The sequence below is a fragment of the Cygnus olor genome, chromosome 5 (assembly GCF_009769625.2).
Source record: "Cygnus olor isolate bCygOlo1 chromosome 5, bCygOlo1.pri.v2, whole genome shotgun sequence".
NCBI classification, from domain to species: domain Eukaryota; kingdom Metazoa; phylum Chordata; class Aves; order Anseriformes; family Anatidae; genus Cygnus; species Cygnus olor.
In genome coordinates, this window is record NC_049173.1 from 4,083,927 (window position 1) to 4,098,101 (window position 14,175).

At 55.0% G+C, this 14,175-nt stretch overlaps 1 protein-coding gene across 3 annotated transcripts in view; it reads left to right on the forward strand.

Moving 5' to 3' along the window:
• Window positions 1-7,482, forward strand: part of SAMD4A (sterile alpha motif domain containing 4A) — an 83,387-nt gene extending 75,905 nt beyond the window's left edge. For all 3 annotated transcript variants that reach the window (XM_040559728.1, XM_040559729.1, XM_040559730.1), the window contains 3 exons: window positions 369-495; window positions 1,906-1,989; window positions 4,026-7,482. In XM_040559728.1, the coding sequence (XP_040415662.1) occupies window positions 369-495; window positions 1,906-1,989; window positions 4,026-4,054 (240 nt within the window). In that variant the 3' untranslated portion in view covers window positions 4,055-7,482. The remainder of the gene's footprint in view (window positions 1-368; window positions 496-1,905; window positions 1,990-4,025) is intronic.
• Window positions 7,483-14,175: the final 6,693 nt, after the last annotated feature.

The window sequence follows — 14,175 nt, forward strand, 5'->3', positions numbered from 1 at the left end:
TTTCCTCCTCAAGTTTGTCCAGATCCCCCGTTTTTAAGCCCAAGGAGTGCGTGCAGGGTGCAGGGTTACCTGCGGGCGCTCCCCTCCCTGCAGAGGGGCAGGGAAGAGGGAGGTGGGGTGCGGATGGAGGGGAGCACACGGCCACTTGGAGGGGGAAAATGAGCCCAAGGGGGTACTGTCGTATTTGTATAGGGGTATGTGAAACTCCCAGGGCTGTATTAATAAAAATACAGGGCAGGAGGGCGAAGGGGCTCAGACCGATGGGGATGGCAGTGTCGCTGTCCCCACGCACAGTGTCGTACATCTCACACCTTTTACATCTCATGCTGTTTCACATCTCACGCCGTTCCTTTGTTTGCACCCCGCAGAACCTCTGGTTTGCCAACCCTGGGGGCAGCAACAGCATGCCCAGCCGGAGCCACAGCTCGGTGCAAAGGACGCGCTCGCTGCCGGTGCACACCTCCCCGCAGACCATGCTGATGTTCCAGCAGCCAGGTAGGAAGCAAACGTTCGCCTTTTTGCTTAGCCACACCTTGAAGGGACGAGTGTCCGTGGCGTGGAAGCAGCCACCGGGGTGCCCTTGGTCAGAGCACGGGACGGATCGAAGCAGGGACAGGGCCTGACCCTATAAATAGCAGCTTGGCTGTGCCAGTGCCTCGCCTTGCTCCCTTCTTCGGGGATTTGTGTCACGGGGGGACGCTGTGGCTCTGCGACCACTTTCGGGTTGCACATGGAGCGGGGCACCCAGTGAGGAGAAGTGACCTGATGCAGTTGAGGGCAATTCTTTTTGTAATGAAGCTGAATATTGCCTGCAGAGCTCCCTTCCCAAACACCCTGAAAACGTTCCTGTATATAGGAGCATCCTCTGATTCGGGGTGGGTCTTGCAGAGTGACCGTCCTTCCCGTGGGGATGCGCATCCCCTTTTCTCTGTGCATCCCTCCATCAATCCTTTGAGCGTGGCTTTTCTTACCGATGCACTTTCCGTAGCAGTTCATCCGCGGTGTTTGAACCGCACCGTTTTGGCAGTAGAAGTCCTGCATGGCAAAAGCAGCGCCTGTTCTCGGGCACTGGTCAAACCCCAGGACAAGGGCGCGTTTCTGCAGGCACTGGGGGTGGATCAATGGGTTTCTCTTCGCGTGTTGAATGAGGGCATAGAAGGATTAGGGAGCAGCGTTGCCAAAGATGCAGACCAAGCCACGAGGAAAAGAAGCAATAACGTGACGCTGGGCTCCCTAGCACCTTTTCATGGCATGCCACCAAGCAGCTAGAAACCCGTGACGGAGCGTTCCTGCTCCTGAGCAAGCTTTTGCAGGCAGAGGAGAGGCAGAGGGAGCCAAATGGCCCTGCTCGGGCTGCAGGCACAGCCCCAGGACGGAGCCAAACCCCTGCTGGGCTCTGGGCACCACAGGGGTTCCTTGCTGGGGTCCTGCAAGCCCCGGGGCTGGGTGGGGTTGGGGACCGAGTGCGGCCTCACACGTGTGCGCTATTTAAAGCTTGCACCGGAGCGCGTCTGACCCACGGGCTGAAATACTGCCCGGGCTGGGGCCGCGTATCGGTTACCAGCGGGGTATTTAGGGAAGGAGCGGCGCCTTTTGCCGAGGGGCTCAGCAGCAGCCCCCCCCAGCCCTCGTGTCCATCCGTCTGCTGTTGCAATACCAAATTACACCTCCTTGCTAGCAAATATGGGGAGAAAGTGACGATTTTAGCAAACTCCTCTTGCCTGAGGTTATTGCATCGGAAAGCGAAGCGCCAAATCCAGTGACCTTGGGATGCGGGTGGGTCTTGGCTGGGGTTGGAGAAACCCAACCCAAGGGCATTTCCCACCCCGTAAGTGCCCGCAGGGGCACGGGGCAGGGTCCCCAGCGCGTCCCCTGACCGGGGTCTCCTGTCCCTGTCTCTTGCAGAGTTCCAGGTGCCGGTGACTGAACCTGACATCAACAACAGGCTGGAGTCCCTGTGCCTGAGCATGACGGAGCACGCGCTCAGCGGTGAGCACTCCCTCCTCCTCGGGCTCTTCCAGCACGTCCAGGCGGCCTCAGCCGAGCCCCCCGGGAGCTGCCCCGCACCCCCCAAGGGCTGGGACAGGCTGTGGCTCTGAGGGACGGGCCGGGATGGACGCTGCTCCCTGGGAGGGGGTCTCGGCAAGCTGCGTCGGTGCAGAGGGGTAAAACCGAATGCAGGGATCGCGGCCAGCACTAGCACAGCCTGTGCTTCTTAGCCACTAGTTAGCTTGCTAACCGTAATTAGTGGTAGCTCACTAGTCCGCTGTTAGTTAGCGATAAAGCCACCTGGTTCACAGGCTTTGGAGCATTTTTACCCCTCTGCCAGCCCTGGCCCCACTTTGCTGGGGGATCCGGGAGCCCCGAGGCACGGGGCTGGAGCCGTCCCGTTGCAGTCGCAGCGCCAGCGATGCTGGCAGCCCGGGACACCCATGGGGACGAGGTGTGGGGTGGGAGGAGGGCCAGGCTGCAGCACGGGCAGGGAAGGTGGGAGAGGAGAGCCCCAGGAGGCACCACACGCGCCCCCGACCGATGCACCGGACCTGCCAGCGCGGATGGCGCGGGAGCCCCCAGCCCAGCCCGCAAAGATGGGACGAGCTCAGCAGCCCGCAGCGCCCAGACCCTCCCGAATAACCAGCTCGTGCCTCGCGCCCTGAAAGTCGCAGACGGACGGACGGTTGAGGACGGGAGCCCGTGGGGAGGACGGGTGCCCCCAGCGCGGCTCCCTGCAGCGATGGCACGGCCCGTCCCGGGGAGAGAGAGAGACGTGGGAGCGAGGACTGTACGAGGCAGCAGGGTGCTGGCAGCACCCCTGGCCGTGAAAACAAGGACACTGCTGTTACCCGAAGCGTTCCTCCAGCGTGTGCCCAGGCGAGGCTTAACTGTGTTGTTCCTCCGCAGGGTACTGCTCTTCCGAGTTATTTTTTTCCAGGTCGCATACCCCAAGCCTCTCCAAAGCGGTCGTGCTATAAATAGCTCTGCAAAAAAAAAAAAAATAATAAACCTTTGGGGGAAAAAAAAAAAAAAAGAGAGTAACAAACCTGTTTGTTTTCAAGTCTTAAATTCCACCCGGCCGAGCTGAAGGAGAGGCGGCAGCGGTGCTCGGGGCGGTGTAACAGGCAGCGCTCTGTTCGGGTGCCGCGGTGGGCAGCCCCGCAACAAAACCCGCTGTGTCCTGCCTCCACGTGCCCCCCTCGAGCATAACGCAGCCCGTTCTGCATTGTGCAGGGTGGCGGAGGAGCGGGCAGCACCGCTGTGCGCCCCGGGGGTTTGGGATGGGGTCCTGGGGGGCCGCCGAGGAGCTCTTGGGCTCTGCCCTGGCTCCCACAGGGGAGCATCTCGTGTTGTGGGGAGCCGGCCCGGAGGGCTGGAAATGGGGTCGGGGTGTGCTTTCTGCCCCAGTAAAAGCTCCCGGTGCGCTGGGGAGGAGGGGAGGGAGATGCTCGAGGCAGGTTCGTTTGTGCAGTTTTGGGATGGGTCGCGCATCCCGCACTGCCGGGCTCTGGGCTGTGGCTGGATGCGTCCCTGTTGGGACGGGGGCTGGGGGCTGTGGATAGCCAAAAAAACCTGTGGGTTTTTTGTTTTTTCATCCCTGCAGCACAGGCGTTGCCGGGCTGGATTAGCTGGGGAGGGGACAAGGCAGAACCCCGGGGCCAGCTCCATCCCTGTCCCCATGCACCAGGATGGGGAGGGGGGGGTGTCCCAAACTCTCACCCACATCGCCACAAGCCCAAGCTGCTCCTGAAAAAAGTGACCTGGGGACAGGGCAGGAACAACATCCCAGACTGGTGGTGTTACCCTCCAGGGGTGGGACAGGGACTGGCGGGGCTGCTCTGACATGGAGCAGTGTGGGGACAAGCACCAGGGCAGCACCAGCACCCCAAAACCTTCCCACACCCCACTGGGAGGATGAAGGGGGGGGGGGGGGAATAACCCCAATGCCATCTCACTGCAGGGCATCACTGGGGGGGAGCGGAGCAGCGTGAGCCCCCAGGGCCCTTCTAATTTTCCCTTCCTGCTTGCAGATGGTGTCGACCGGACCTCCACGATCTAGAGGACGGCGCGGCGGCGGTGCTGGCCAGGAGAACAACTGCTGCAGGTCCAGCGGCGAGGTCCGGGCGCGCGCGGGAGCCTCAGCGACAGCTTGCATCCTTTTCTCTCTTTCTCTCCTCTCTCTCTTTCTCTCTCTCTCTCTGTCTCTCTCTCTCTCCTGTTTTAATTTTGTGAATGTGTAGATTGTCCTTGTGAACATATCACTAGACTTGGAATTTGTGTTGTCATTTATTACATCCATGCTAAGGGGGAAACGGCAAAAAATAAACGGTGATGATGGGAAAAAAAAAAAAAAAAAGCATGGGGAGGGTGGGGGGGATGCGGCAGGAAAGTGCTGACAATGAGGCTTCACCAGCGCACCGTGGGCAGACCCTGTTTCTGAACCAGGCAACGAATCAATAGCACCTGCGGGTGACCAAAGCCCTTTGGGGAGGATTTGCAAGGGCCAGGGCAAGTGGAGACCCCGCGGGTGCTGCCACCTGCCCGGTCCCTGGCCTTGTCCCATCGGTGCCATTTGCAAAAATGCCCCATGGCATCGCCGGCTCGCATTTTGCTGAGTTCAGGGGCTGGACCAGCAGCCGAAAAAGGGCGAGCAAATTCAAAAAGAAAACAACAACAAAAAAAAAAATCCAAAAAAAAAAAAATCCAACAAAGCTTCCTTTCAGTTTTGCAAAGAGCACCCGAAATGGCGACCTGCCTGTTGTTTACACGGCAGCGGTGTCGAAGGGCGCGCACTCCTGCTGCCGGGGGTTGTGTCTGTCTGTCCGGCCGCCCTCGCGGTGGCCGGCTGGCCAAGGGCCCGGGGATGTCGGCGAGGGGCGATGCTGTGTGCAGTGAGTGTCCGTTTCTCTGTCTTGTGGGTAGCGGGAAGGTGCTGCATCCTGGCTTTACACATCTGCCCAGCCTGCCCGAACCGCTTCTAAATCCTATTAAAACCCCATTAAAAAGGGGCTTTTCCAGCCCTGGGATGGCCGGGGGGGGGGGCGGGGGTGGTCTTGGCCTTCAGGCGAGGGGAGGTTTGGGAGCGAGCACATAAACATCGTGCACAAATAACCAAGCGAGAGTGCAGCGAGCACCAAAAGGCCGCTCCGGTTTGGGGCACGAAACGCAGCAGGGAGGGGATGTGGATTAGGGTGGCTCGTGCCCACCTCCTCTAACAGCCTTGGTGGAGGAAATTAATAACAACTACAGAAATCTCGATTGCTCAAGGCAGGAGCGTGGTCTCCTGCGGGTTGGTTTTGCTGAAAGCACGGCCGTAGCCCGGGCTGAGCTAAGCGAAGGCTGCGAGCGGGGTCACGGCGGCGCTGCCAGAATGGGCTCGGCCAAAAGCCTCGGTCGGCCGCTCTGCCGGGAGCGGGGTTTCAGTGCAAAGACCTCGGCAGGGTCATTTCCAAAGCGGGCTGAGGGCTGAGCAGGGCTGGGGAGGGCTGGTGGCGGCTGCTGGCAGATCTGGAAACCCGCTTGCGATGCAGCATTTTTAAGTAGTTTTATATATATATGAAAAAAAAAAAAAAAGGTGCCAAATGTTTTATGTTTGCTATTTCTTGGTTTCCTGTTTACCGGAAGGCTTGAGGTGATGTTTACGGGAGGGAGGAGAGCGGAGGAGGAAAACCAGAGCCCAGGAGGGGCTGGGAAGTGTTGCAAGGAGCCTGAAAACGAGCGGGGCAGGGGAGGGGGGCGCGGCGAGGCTGGGGGGCACCCAGCACCCGCGGCAAGCGCGAGCACCGCGGCGCCAGGCTTTCGAAAGGAAGACCCGAAGCTGAGATTCTATTTATTCCTTTGCTGAATATAGAAACAGAGGTTATCTGATTGTTAGAGAGATTATTTTGGATATATTACTTGTGAACTTGCTATGGCTGGTAACCATGATAATGTCTGTTATTAACAACCACCAAATAATTCGTTGTTTTTCTTTTTTTTTGTTTTTTTTTCTTTTTTAAGCTTATTTTCCATTGACAGTGTATAGGTTAATAACTACTTAGTTGTGTTTGCTGTTCCTTGTTTTTAAGTAAAAAAAAAAAAAAAAAAAGTGGCTTCAGTTACATTTTGGAAGTCCTTCCTGGCTCTGTGGGAGGCCTGTGCTGAGTGCAGGTAACAGAGCTCTGTTTAAAGATTAAAGAAAAAAGAAACACACAAATAAAATCCTAAAATTAAAAAAAAAATATTTATAAAAAAATAAAACTGAAAAAAAAAAAAAAAAAAACAGTTGCATGAATGAGGCTGTGAAGTCAAATATTTAGTAATAAAGCGGCAGTGCCTTTCTTTTTTGTATTCACCCCACGTGCAACTGTTCCCTGCGGCTCCCGGCCCGCCGGCGTTCGCCGCTTTTTGGTCTCGCCCCGCGTTGGGCGCGCGGCCCCGGCAGCTCCCACCAGCTCCTGGTGCTGATGCCCGCGGCCCCAAACCCGGCACCCCAATCCGGGATGGCCCCGCGGGGCCGCGACGCTGAGGAAAAGCCCTTTTCTTTTGAGGTGTCGCCGTCCTTCTCCAGGGGGACGAGGCCTTCGCCGAGGCAGGAGCGCGGGCGCTTGATGCGAGCCGGCACCTTTGGGTGCTCAGCTCGTGACACAAATCGCTGGGGGTGTCGCCGCGGCCCCGCCACGCTATGGCTCGCGGTCCACGGGCCAGGGTTGGGTCAGCACGTAGCGCGAGGATTTCTGTTGTCACCTTTCTCCATGTCGGGGCGCGGGGATGCGCCCCCCCCCCCCCCCCCCCCCCCCGGGTTGGCTTTCTGGATGTGCCTGATGGAAAGTAGGTCCTGCAGACGTATAATTTGCACACAGCTACGATATAACACTAAAGTTGATTTTATACAAGTCATCAGAGTTTGCAAAGTGAGTTTTATTTTTTGTATTCCTTTATCTTTACTTAAAGGTGAATGTGTATTCCTCTGGGAGGAATAGGAAGAAAAAAAAAAAAAAACACAAAAAACAGGAATGTTAATAATGTTAAACAGAATACTTCCTCCCTTATTAATATATAACCCTTATGTATTTATGCATATTGTAAGCTTACTTTAAAGAGCTTTGAACTCTCTTCTGTTGCATGCCGTTTCCGGGCAGACTTTTATTGTACATGCATGCATTTAGTCCTGTTTTTTCTGTACAAAGTTAGTGCACAAAGAAATATTTTTGCCTAGTTAATGTTGCCAAGCAATGCATATTTTTTAAATTTTGTCATATATGGAAATAGCATGTTTGTTACATGTAAAAGCTTCCTGATATAAAGAAATACTAATGTTTGGAGATGCTGGTCTTTGCAAGTGTACAGTTTTCAAATGTTGTTACCAGTGAAACACCCTTGTGATTTAAACTTGCTCCAATGTATTTATTACTCATTTCCTCCCATGTAACTAGGAATCATGGCTATATTTCATATCAACGTTATATTGAAAGTGAAGGGAGATGATTAATACAAGGTTTTGTAACAGTGGAGTGTGTCGCCTCTTTATTTACTCTCTTTTTGGCAGGTTGGCAGATGGTCGCTTAAAAAAAAAAAAATACACAAAATAAATGGCCAGCCTGGTGGGGTAAAGGATGGGAGGAAAGGAGTAGCTCCGCTCTGCGGGGCGGTTGTTTTAGCTTTATATAAATCCCATGGTAGGAGTTTACTGCTTACAAACCCCCAGCATTCCCCACGCAGCCTCTTATCTGTCCCCTCGGGCTGCCCACGCGCTGGCAGCTGTGCGGATACCAGATTTCTTTGGAAATCAGCGGGAATTGGGGCTCCAGGAATTGGGGCACCAGCAGCATTTCCCATTGCACATGGGGGAAGCGGTTTCTCAGTGAGCCCCAGCATTTGGGTCATGTTGTAAGGCTGGGCTGAATCGCTGTGAGGACCACGACTTCTGATTTTGCTTGCCCCTCGACCACTGGGCCCATCACCTCGTCGTTAAAGGCTGGCCAGGCCCGATGTCCCTCTGTGAGCCCCCACTGACTGCTCCCATCACCTGCATGTCCTTTAGGTGTCGAAATGGTGCCCAGGATTAGCTCCTCTGGCACCTTCAAGCTCCCCAGCACTTCCTTCATGGGCGAAGGAGTAACATTTGCTCTCTTCCAGGCCTCAGAAACCTCCCTGATCACCGTGACCTTTCCGAGATTACCAAGAGCGACCTCCCCGTGGCTCCCGCAGCACCCTTGGGTGCCTTCCCTCAGGCCCCAGGGACTTGTGCACAACCACATCCCTCCCCAGACCCAACTCCAGGTGAGTTTTTGGCTTCCCAAGCCTCATCCCTGGACAGTCATACAGTGTCCCTATCCCCCTTGGCTGCAAGCAGGAGGTGCAGCACAGCATCTCCCCTCAGCTCCTCGACCACCTGCAGCAGGAGGACGCTGTAGATGCTCTCCAGGGACCTCCAGGACGGCTGGCACCCTACCACAGTGTCCCTGCAGGGGACTAACATCCTTCATGAGGAAAAGACATGCAAATATGGGCTTATTCAGGTTGTGTGAGTGCCTCATCTGCTTCTCCCTGGAAGAAACTCCCAGCAAAACCTTGCTGAGCCTGACCAGGAGGCCGAGCACCCTGCAGCATGTCCTCAAGCTCCTTCCATCTAAAGATGCTCCTGGGCAGTGCAGGAAGGGCCACCCCAGGAGAGAAAGCCTCATGGAGGTGTTGGATCCCACCCGAATTACCCTGCCCGGGAGAGCAGCACGCGGGGATCAGCACCCTCCAACCACACTGCGCCTCGCCCTCTCAAAGCAGCTAAGAAAAGCGTCACCTAAAACCCAGCGAAATGCTTTTTCCTTCCACAAACAGTCTGACTTTCCACGTACGTGCATCTGCAGTTTGGGTTTCAAAGCACGTGTTTGTTGCGCTAATATTGAATGAAAAGGGGAAAAAAAAAAAAAAAAGGGTGGAAAATTGGAGCTGGACGGGCTGAAAGGGCTCCAAGGGAAGTCTGCAGCAGCCATGCGGTTAGGGAAAGTCGCAGGGCCCGCTGATGGGCTAACTGGAAACAGGCTTAAAAAAGGAAAGGCCGGGGAAGAAACGTTTCCGTGCTGTCGGGAGATGTTGATGCGGATCCGTCCCAGCTTTACCAGCCTGGGCTCAGGAATTACGCCACACTTGAGCCCCTTCCAGCCAGCGAGCCGGGGCAGTCGGGCTCACGCAGGCTGTGGTTTCGCAGCCTTCTCCCAGCCCAGCCCCTCGGAGCTGGTGGAGCAGCTGCTGGGCTGCCCCAGGCTGCGTGGTGTCCCAGGCATGTCTCACAGCACTGTGCCGTCACCTGTGTGGGACACACAAGGCCCTTATTCTTCTTAACAGGGTCTTTTCTGAGCCTACCCAAGAAGGCAGATGAGATGCAGCCTGCTCCTGTCCTCCCGGCATGTCCTGAGCACAGCCTCCCCGTGCAGGTGCAAAGCGCTTTGATTTACCACTGAGGGGAACAATCAATCCATCGCAGGTGGTAGGCAGGGATTTCCCATTACAGGAAAGTTTAATCTGGGTGGAGAGGGCTTTATGAGACGAGGCCCTTGAGTTGGAGGAAATAATTAATTCCCCGAGGTGACTGGCTGGGGGATAACCAGGGGCTGCCTTCAAGCAAGGAACCCGCTCCCAACACCCACCAAATCCCTGCCCTCTCAAGCAGCACGGGGCTCGCAGCCGGGGACACGAGGGTTTTGCAAGCTCATCGTGGCCTCTGTCACCCCCTCGTGATGGGAGAGCGATGCCACTGGATACCAAACCTCAATGGGGAAGGAACACCAGAACCGGGGGCTGCGGGGGGCCAGTTGCAGCTTTGTGCAGCCCAGCCCCGTCCAGCTGTGGTGGCGGAGACGTTTGGCAGCGCTTGGCGAGGAGTGACTTCACTGCCGGGCTCAGCAGTGTCCCCGAGCTATTTTTATTTGCCTGCCTGCCAGCCAAGGGATCTGCAAGTAGCTCCGTAACGTAAGGCTGGCACCGGCACCCTCGGGCGCTGGATCTGCCCTTGGATCCCCGCGCACACCCTGCATTTTGGGGTCGTGGCGTGGGCTGGAGCCCCAGGGCAGCCTCCCTTCAGCTGCAGGACCCCGGCACCCCACGGCACATAGCTTGCAGGACTGCCAGGGGAAGGTTTATTTAGGGCTTGATGCTAAAAACCAGTGCCTGACACAACAAAGGCTCTGCCATGTGTTATTACAGGTGTGTCAAGGTGCTCTGCCCCCTCCCTGGCTCCCCACTTTCTCTTTGAAGCCTGCGCTTCCTGAGTGCCCTTCACCCCGCACCTTCACCTGCTGCTATTATCTTTCACCACGCTGCCGACAGCTCACATAAGGACTCATTTCTTTTTTTAAGTAGCTCATCCAGCTGCGTTAGGCACTTGGCTTTGCACAGAGACGGGAGCACGCTGCAGAAAGCATTTGGGGGGTCACGCAGGCAGTGCGAGGACATGGCCTTGCGTGGCCACGGCACCACTCAAAAACCCTATAGCACCCCAGCCCTCCGACCCTGCTTTCAGCCAAAACCAAAGTCTCTGGCTGTAAGGACTGTAATGAAATCCTGCCACATGCAAGCCTTATGGATCCATACAGCCTTAAATCCATACTATATCAATCTCTATAGCTATAGATCTCATTGACAGTGTCTGCAGCCTTACGAAAACAAGGCCGCTCCTCTGCACATCCCAGCAAGGCGCCTGGTGAGAGAGGCTTACACAAGTCTTTCGCGGACCCATCCCTGCCCAATTTGGGGTCATGTTTCCCTCTCCCTGCGGTGAGCAGTGGGAGATGCCCACGGCTCTGCCCCTGCTTAGGAAGGAGCTGAAAGCCAGGTGCAGGCAGAGCAGGGCCTGATGCTGCACCGGCGGGCAGTGTTTGCAGCGTGGGTGCCTGCAGGAGCAAAGCAGCATTCCCCTTCTTTCCTCTAAGAAAACGTCCCGCTGCGTCATCCTGTTCGGAAAACAAATTGCCCAGCTCAGCCAGAATTCCCACTTTTATACGGAGAAGAGATTTTTGACCAATTTTAATAAAATGAAAGATCATCCCGGCAGCTTAGCCCCTGCTTTTTGAGAGTCCACCACCGCCTCCAGCCCTGCGCAGGGGCTCCCGATGCAGCATCGCCCTGCTGCGGGGCTGGGTGCCCCCATCCCACCCTTGTCCCCCTACCTGGCTTCAGGCAAGCCTGAGGCCTCGCAGTCGCCCCAAAAAGTGCTTCCAGCCCCGTGAAAGCTCTCACTCCTCTCCTGCGAGAGCTCCAGGCCGGGCTCAGCAGAGGGAGCCACAGACTGTGCGTGCCCGGCTGGGGCGCTGCCACCCAGCCAGGTCCTTTTGCCCTGTTGCTCCTCTTGCTCCTCGGGGTGTAAATGAGCGTGGCCTGAGCATCGCCGAGCTGAAGAACAGGATCTCTGCAACCAGCTGTCGTTCCCACTGCTGCTGCTTTCCTACAAAACCCTGTCCTGTCTGAGTTTCTTCTTTCCTCCATTCTCATTGATCCCACATGGTAGCAGTCACTGCCCCCCAGTTTCACCTTCCCAGTGACAAGCAGTGGGGCCAACTGGAGCAGGAGGGTCCAGACCAGGTGTGCAGGGACCTCAGCTGTGCACAGCCAGGGCTGACACCCCCACAGAGCTCGGATTCAGGTCCCCATGGGAAGGGCTGATGCAGGGCTAAGGCTGTAACCCTGCACAACCTGAAAAGCAAACGGAGATCCTGCAGGCCCTAAATACATCCCGCAGGTACATCACAACAGTGACACCAACAGGGCAGGTGTTTGAGGCAATTTTTTTGTCTCCTGCTAATTAGCACATCCCCAGACCACAAAACTGGTGATTTTTATGGCTAGAGCAGGAGGAGCATGCTAAGGATGAGCTCTGCCTCCTGCAGCAGGTAAAAGCCACAGGTCTTTTGTATCATTGGTTTTAAAGTAAAGATAACACCCCACCTCCCCAGCCCTTCCTTGACTAAAGTGTAATAGCCTTGCTAACATTGGGTGCTGATTACATCATTTTTGCAGGAAATACAGAACCCCTTTCCCATGCATGGATCTGCTGCAGGGCGTGCTGGCACGTCCCAGGGGAGCTGCAGAGCTGGGCAAAGCAGCAGCTGCCGTCCTCCTCCCCTCTCCCAAATACCAGTGGGGCATCAGCAGAGCCCTCGCCAGGCTTCCAGCCCCAAGGCAGGGAAAATAACTGGTTCCTTCTGCCAGCCACTAAGGGACCAAATCCTTTTGTCCCTCTGCCCTGCTGGAGGCTGTCAGGGAAGGGAGGCCATCAGGGAAGGGAGGCCGCATGCTGAACCCCATGGCAGGGGATGGGACCCCTGCACCAGGACCTTGGTCCCCAGTTCCTGCAGCTCCCAGCACTGCTCTTGTACCCTGAAAGGGTTTTAGGTGCACATTGGTGATGGAGAAACGGGGACAGGGTTAGAAAAAGAGCCTCTGGGCAATCTCAAGTGCCTCTGTGGTGCGGAGGGGACAAAGCCAGACAGCCCTGCTGCTCCATCACTCATGGAGGCTGGGCAGAGGGAACCTCCACAGGAATTGCTGCCTTGCTGGCATTAGGACAGCCCAGGGAAAAGAAGTAAGACTCTGGTTTGCCTCAGCACTTTTAAAACAGTTTAATAAATAGGCTGGTGTAGCTCGATGACTCTTATGGCAGGGTTTTAACCTTTGCTTTCCTGTTGCAACTGGAGCAGTGGTGCAGAGAGGTGAGGCGGTAGGTACACTCTGCCTCCCCTGCAACACTCCACCACCAAGCACACAATAAAAGCTGTTAAAAATAATCCTTGCTATGATATCCTTTGGGTTATTTCAGCAAAATTTGTTTTGAATACTGTGCACAATGATTTGTTTGATGTCCCTCTTACCAGCCCAGACCAAGACTTATTAAAAAGTGCTTTAATCTTTTATATCCTCTTGATTACCAAACCATGACTGCAACTTTAAATACAAGTGGAAGGCAAGCTTTTCATAAAGGCTATTTCCGAGAGTTCAGCAGAAGGGCTTAGCTAAAGCTCAAAGGGCAGAGCTGACTGCGGAGCCTTTCCCAACACCAATAACTTGATAGAGACGGCAGGGGCAGAAACCAGAGGCCAGGTAATGAGCAATTCGAGCTCATTAAGCAACTATGGGCTGCTGGAAGGTTGCGATGGCTACATAAAGCCTCCAGGATTATCAGGGCCCTCAACCGCAGCCACTCAATCACTAGGAAGAAAGATTTTTGGCTAGGAAGAGCATCTGCTGACTCCACATCTCACATGCACAGGCAGCAGTATCCAGTGTTCACCACCTGCGTGACCAACCTTGATCACCAGCAGCCGCTGGTTGCACACAAGAGGATGCTTTGAGGAAGAAGTATTTGGACTTGTAGATTTCCTACATTCTCTTACAAAGCACAGTTGGGTCGAGAGCACAAAGGCAGCGGGGAGGTCCAGCCCCATGCAGTGCTGGGCAGGAGCTGCACTGAAGCTCAGAGGATGCACCTTGCCAGGAAGCAGGGATATGTAAGGACACCGACACAAGGACAGGCTCCTAGCTCTTTGCTGCAGGGACTAATTGCCTCCTGGCTGAGAGAAGTTACCTGCACCAAAACACAACGTCTGCACCTGAAAGCGAAAGGTAAGGTGAGAGGACCCAGGAGCCATGCCCAGGAGCTGGGGCGGTGAATCGGGGACAAGTGACACTGCGTCACATGCAGAAGAGATGACTGAAGACACTGGAAAGAAAATCAAGGTGAAAGTACAAACACAAAGGAGCTGCTTGTATCAAAGCAATCAGAAAACACCTGAGAAGCAACCATTTCCTGAAGGTTACCATTGAACATTATCAGGAAATGAATGCAGCCTGTGCTAAGAGATGGGATCTCCTGGGGTGGGGTAGTTTAGGGGCAGGAGTTTGTCATTTTTGTAACAGAGCTTGGTTCTCCTACAGTTTTGGTTCTTAGCACTCTCATCAGGTTTTTTGAGCTGTAAACACTTCCAAGCTGAGTATTTTTTCACCTCAAAGAAAACAGATTTTCCACATGATTACAAAACCAGGGAGGTTCCTTTCAAATCCCACACCTAAAAAAAAAGCAGGGAAAAAAACTTGTTGCAGAAGCATCTGTTTTGGCAGAAAGGCTGTTTCCCACCATAATCACCAGCTTTAACATACAGCCATGAGAAAAGCAGAAGAAGCTCAGCTTTACAAAAAAGACAATTCATAAAA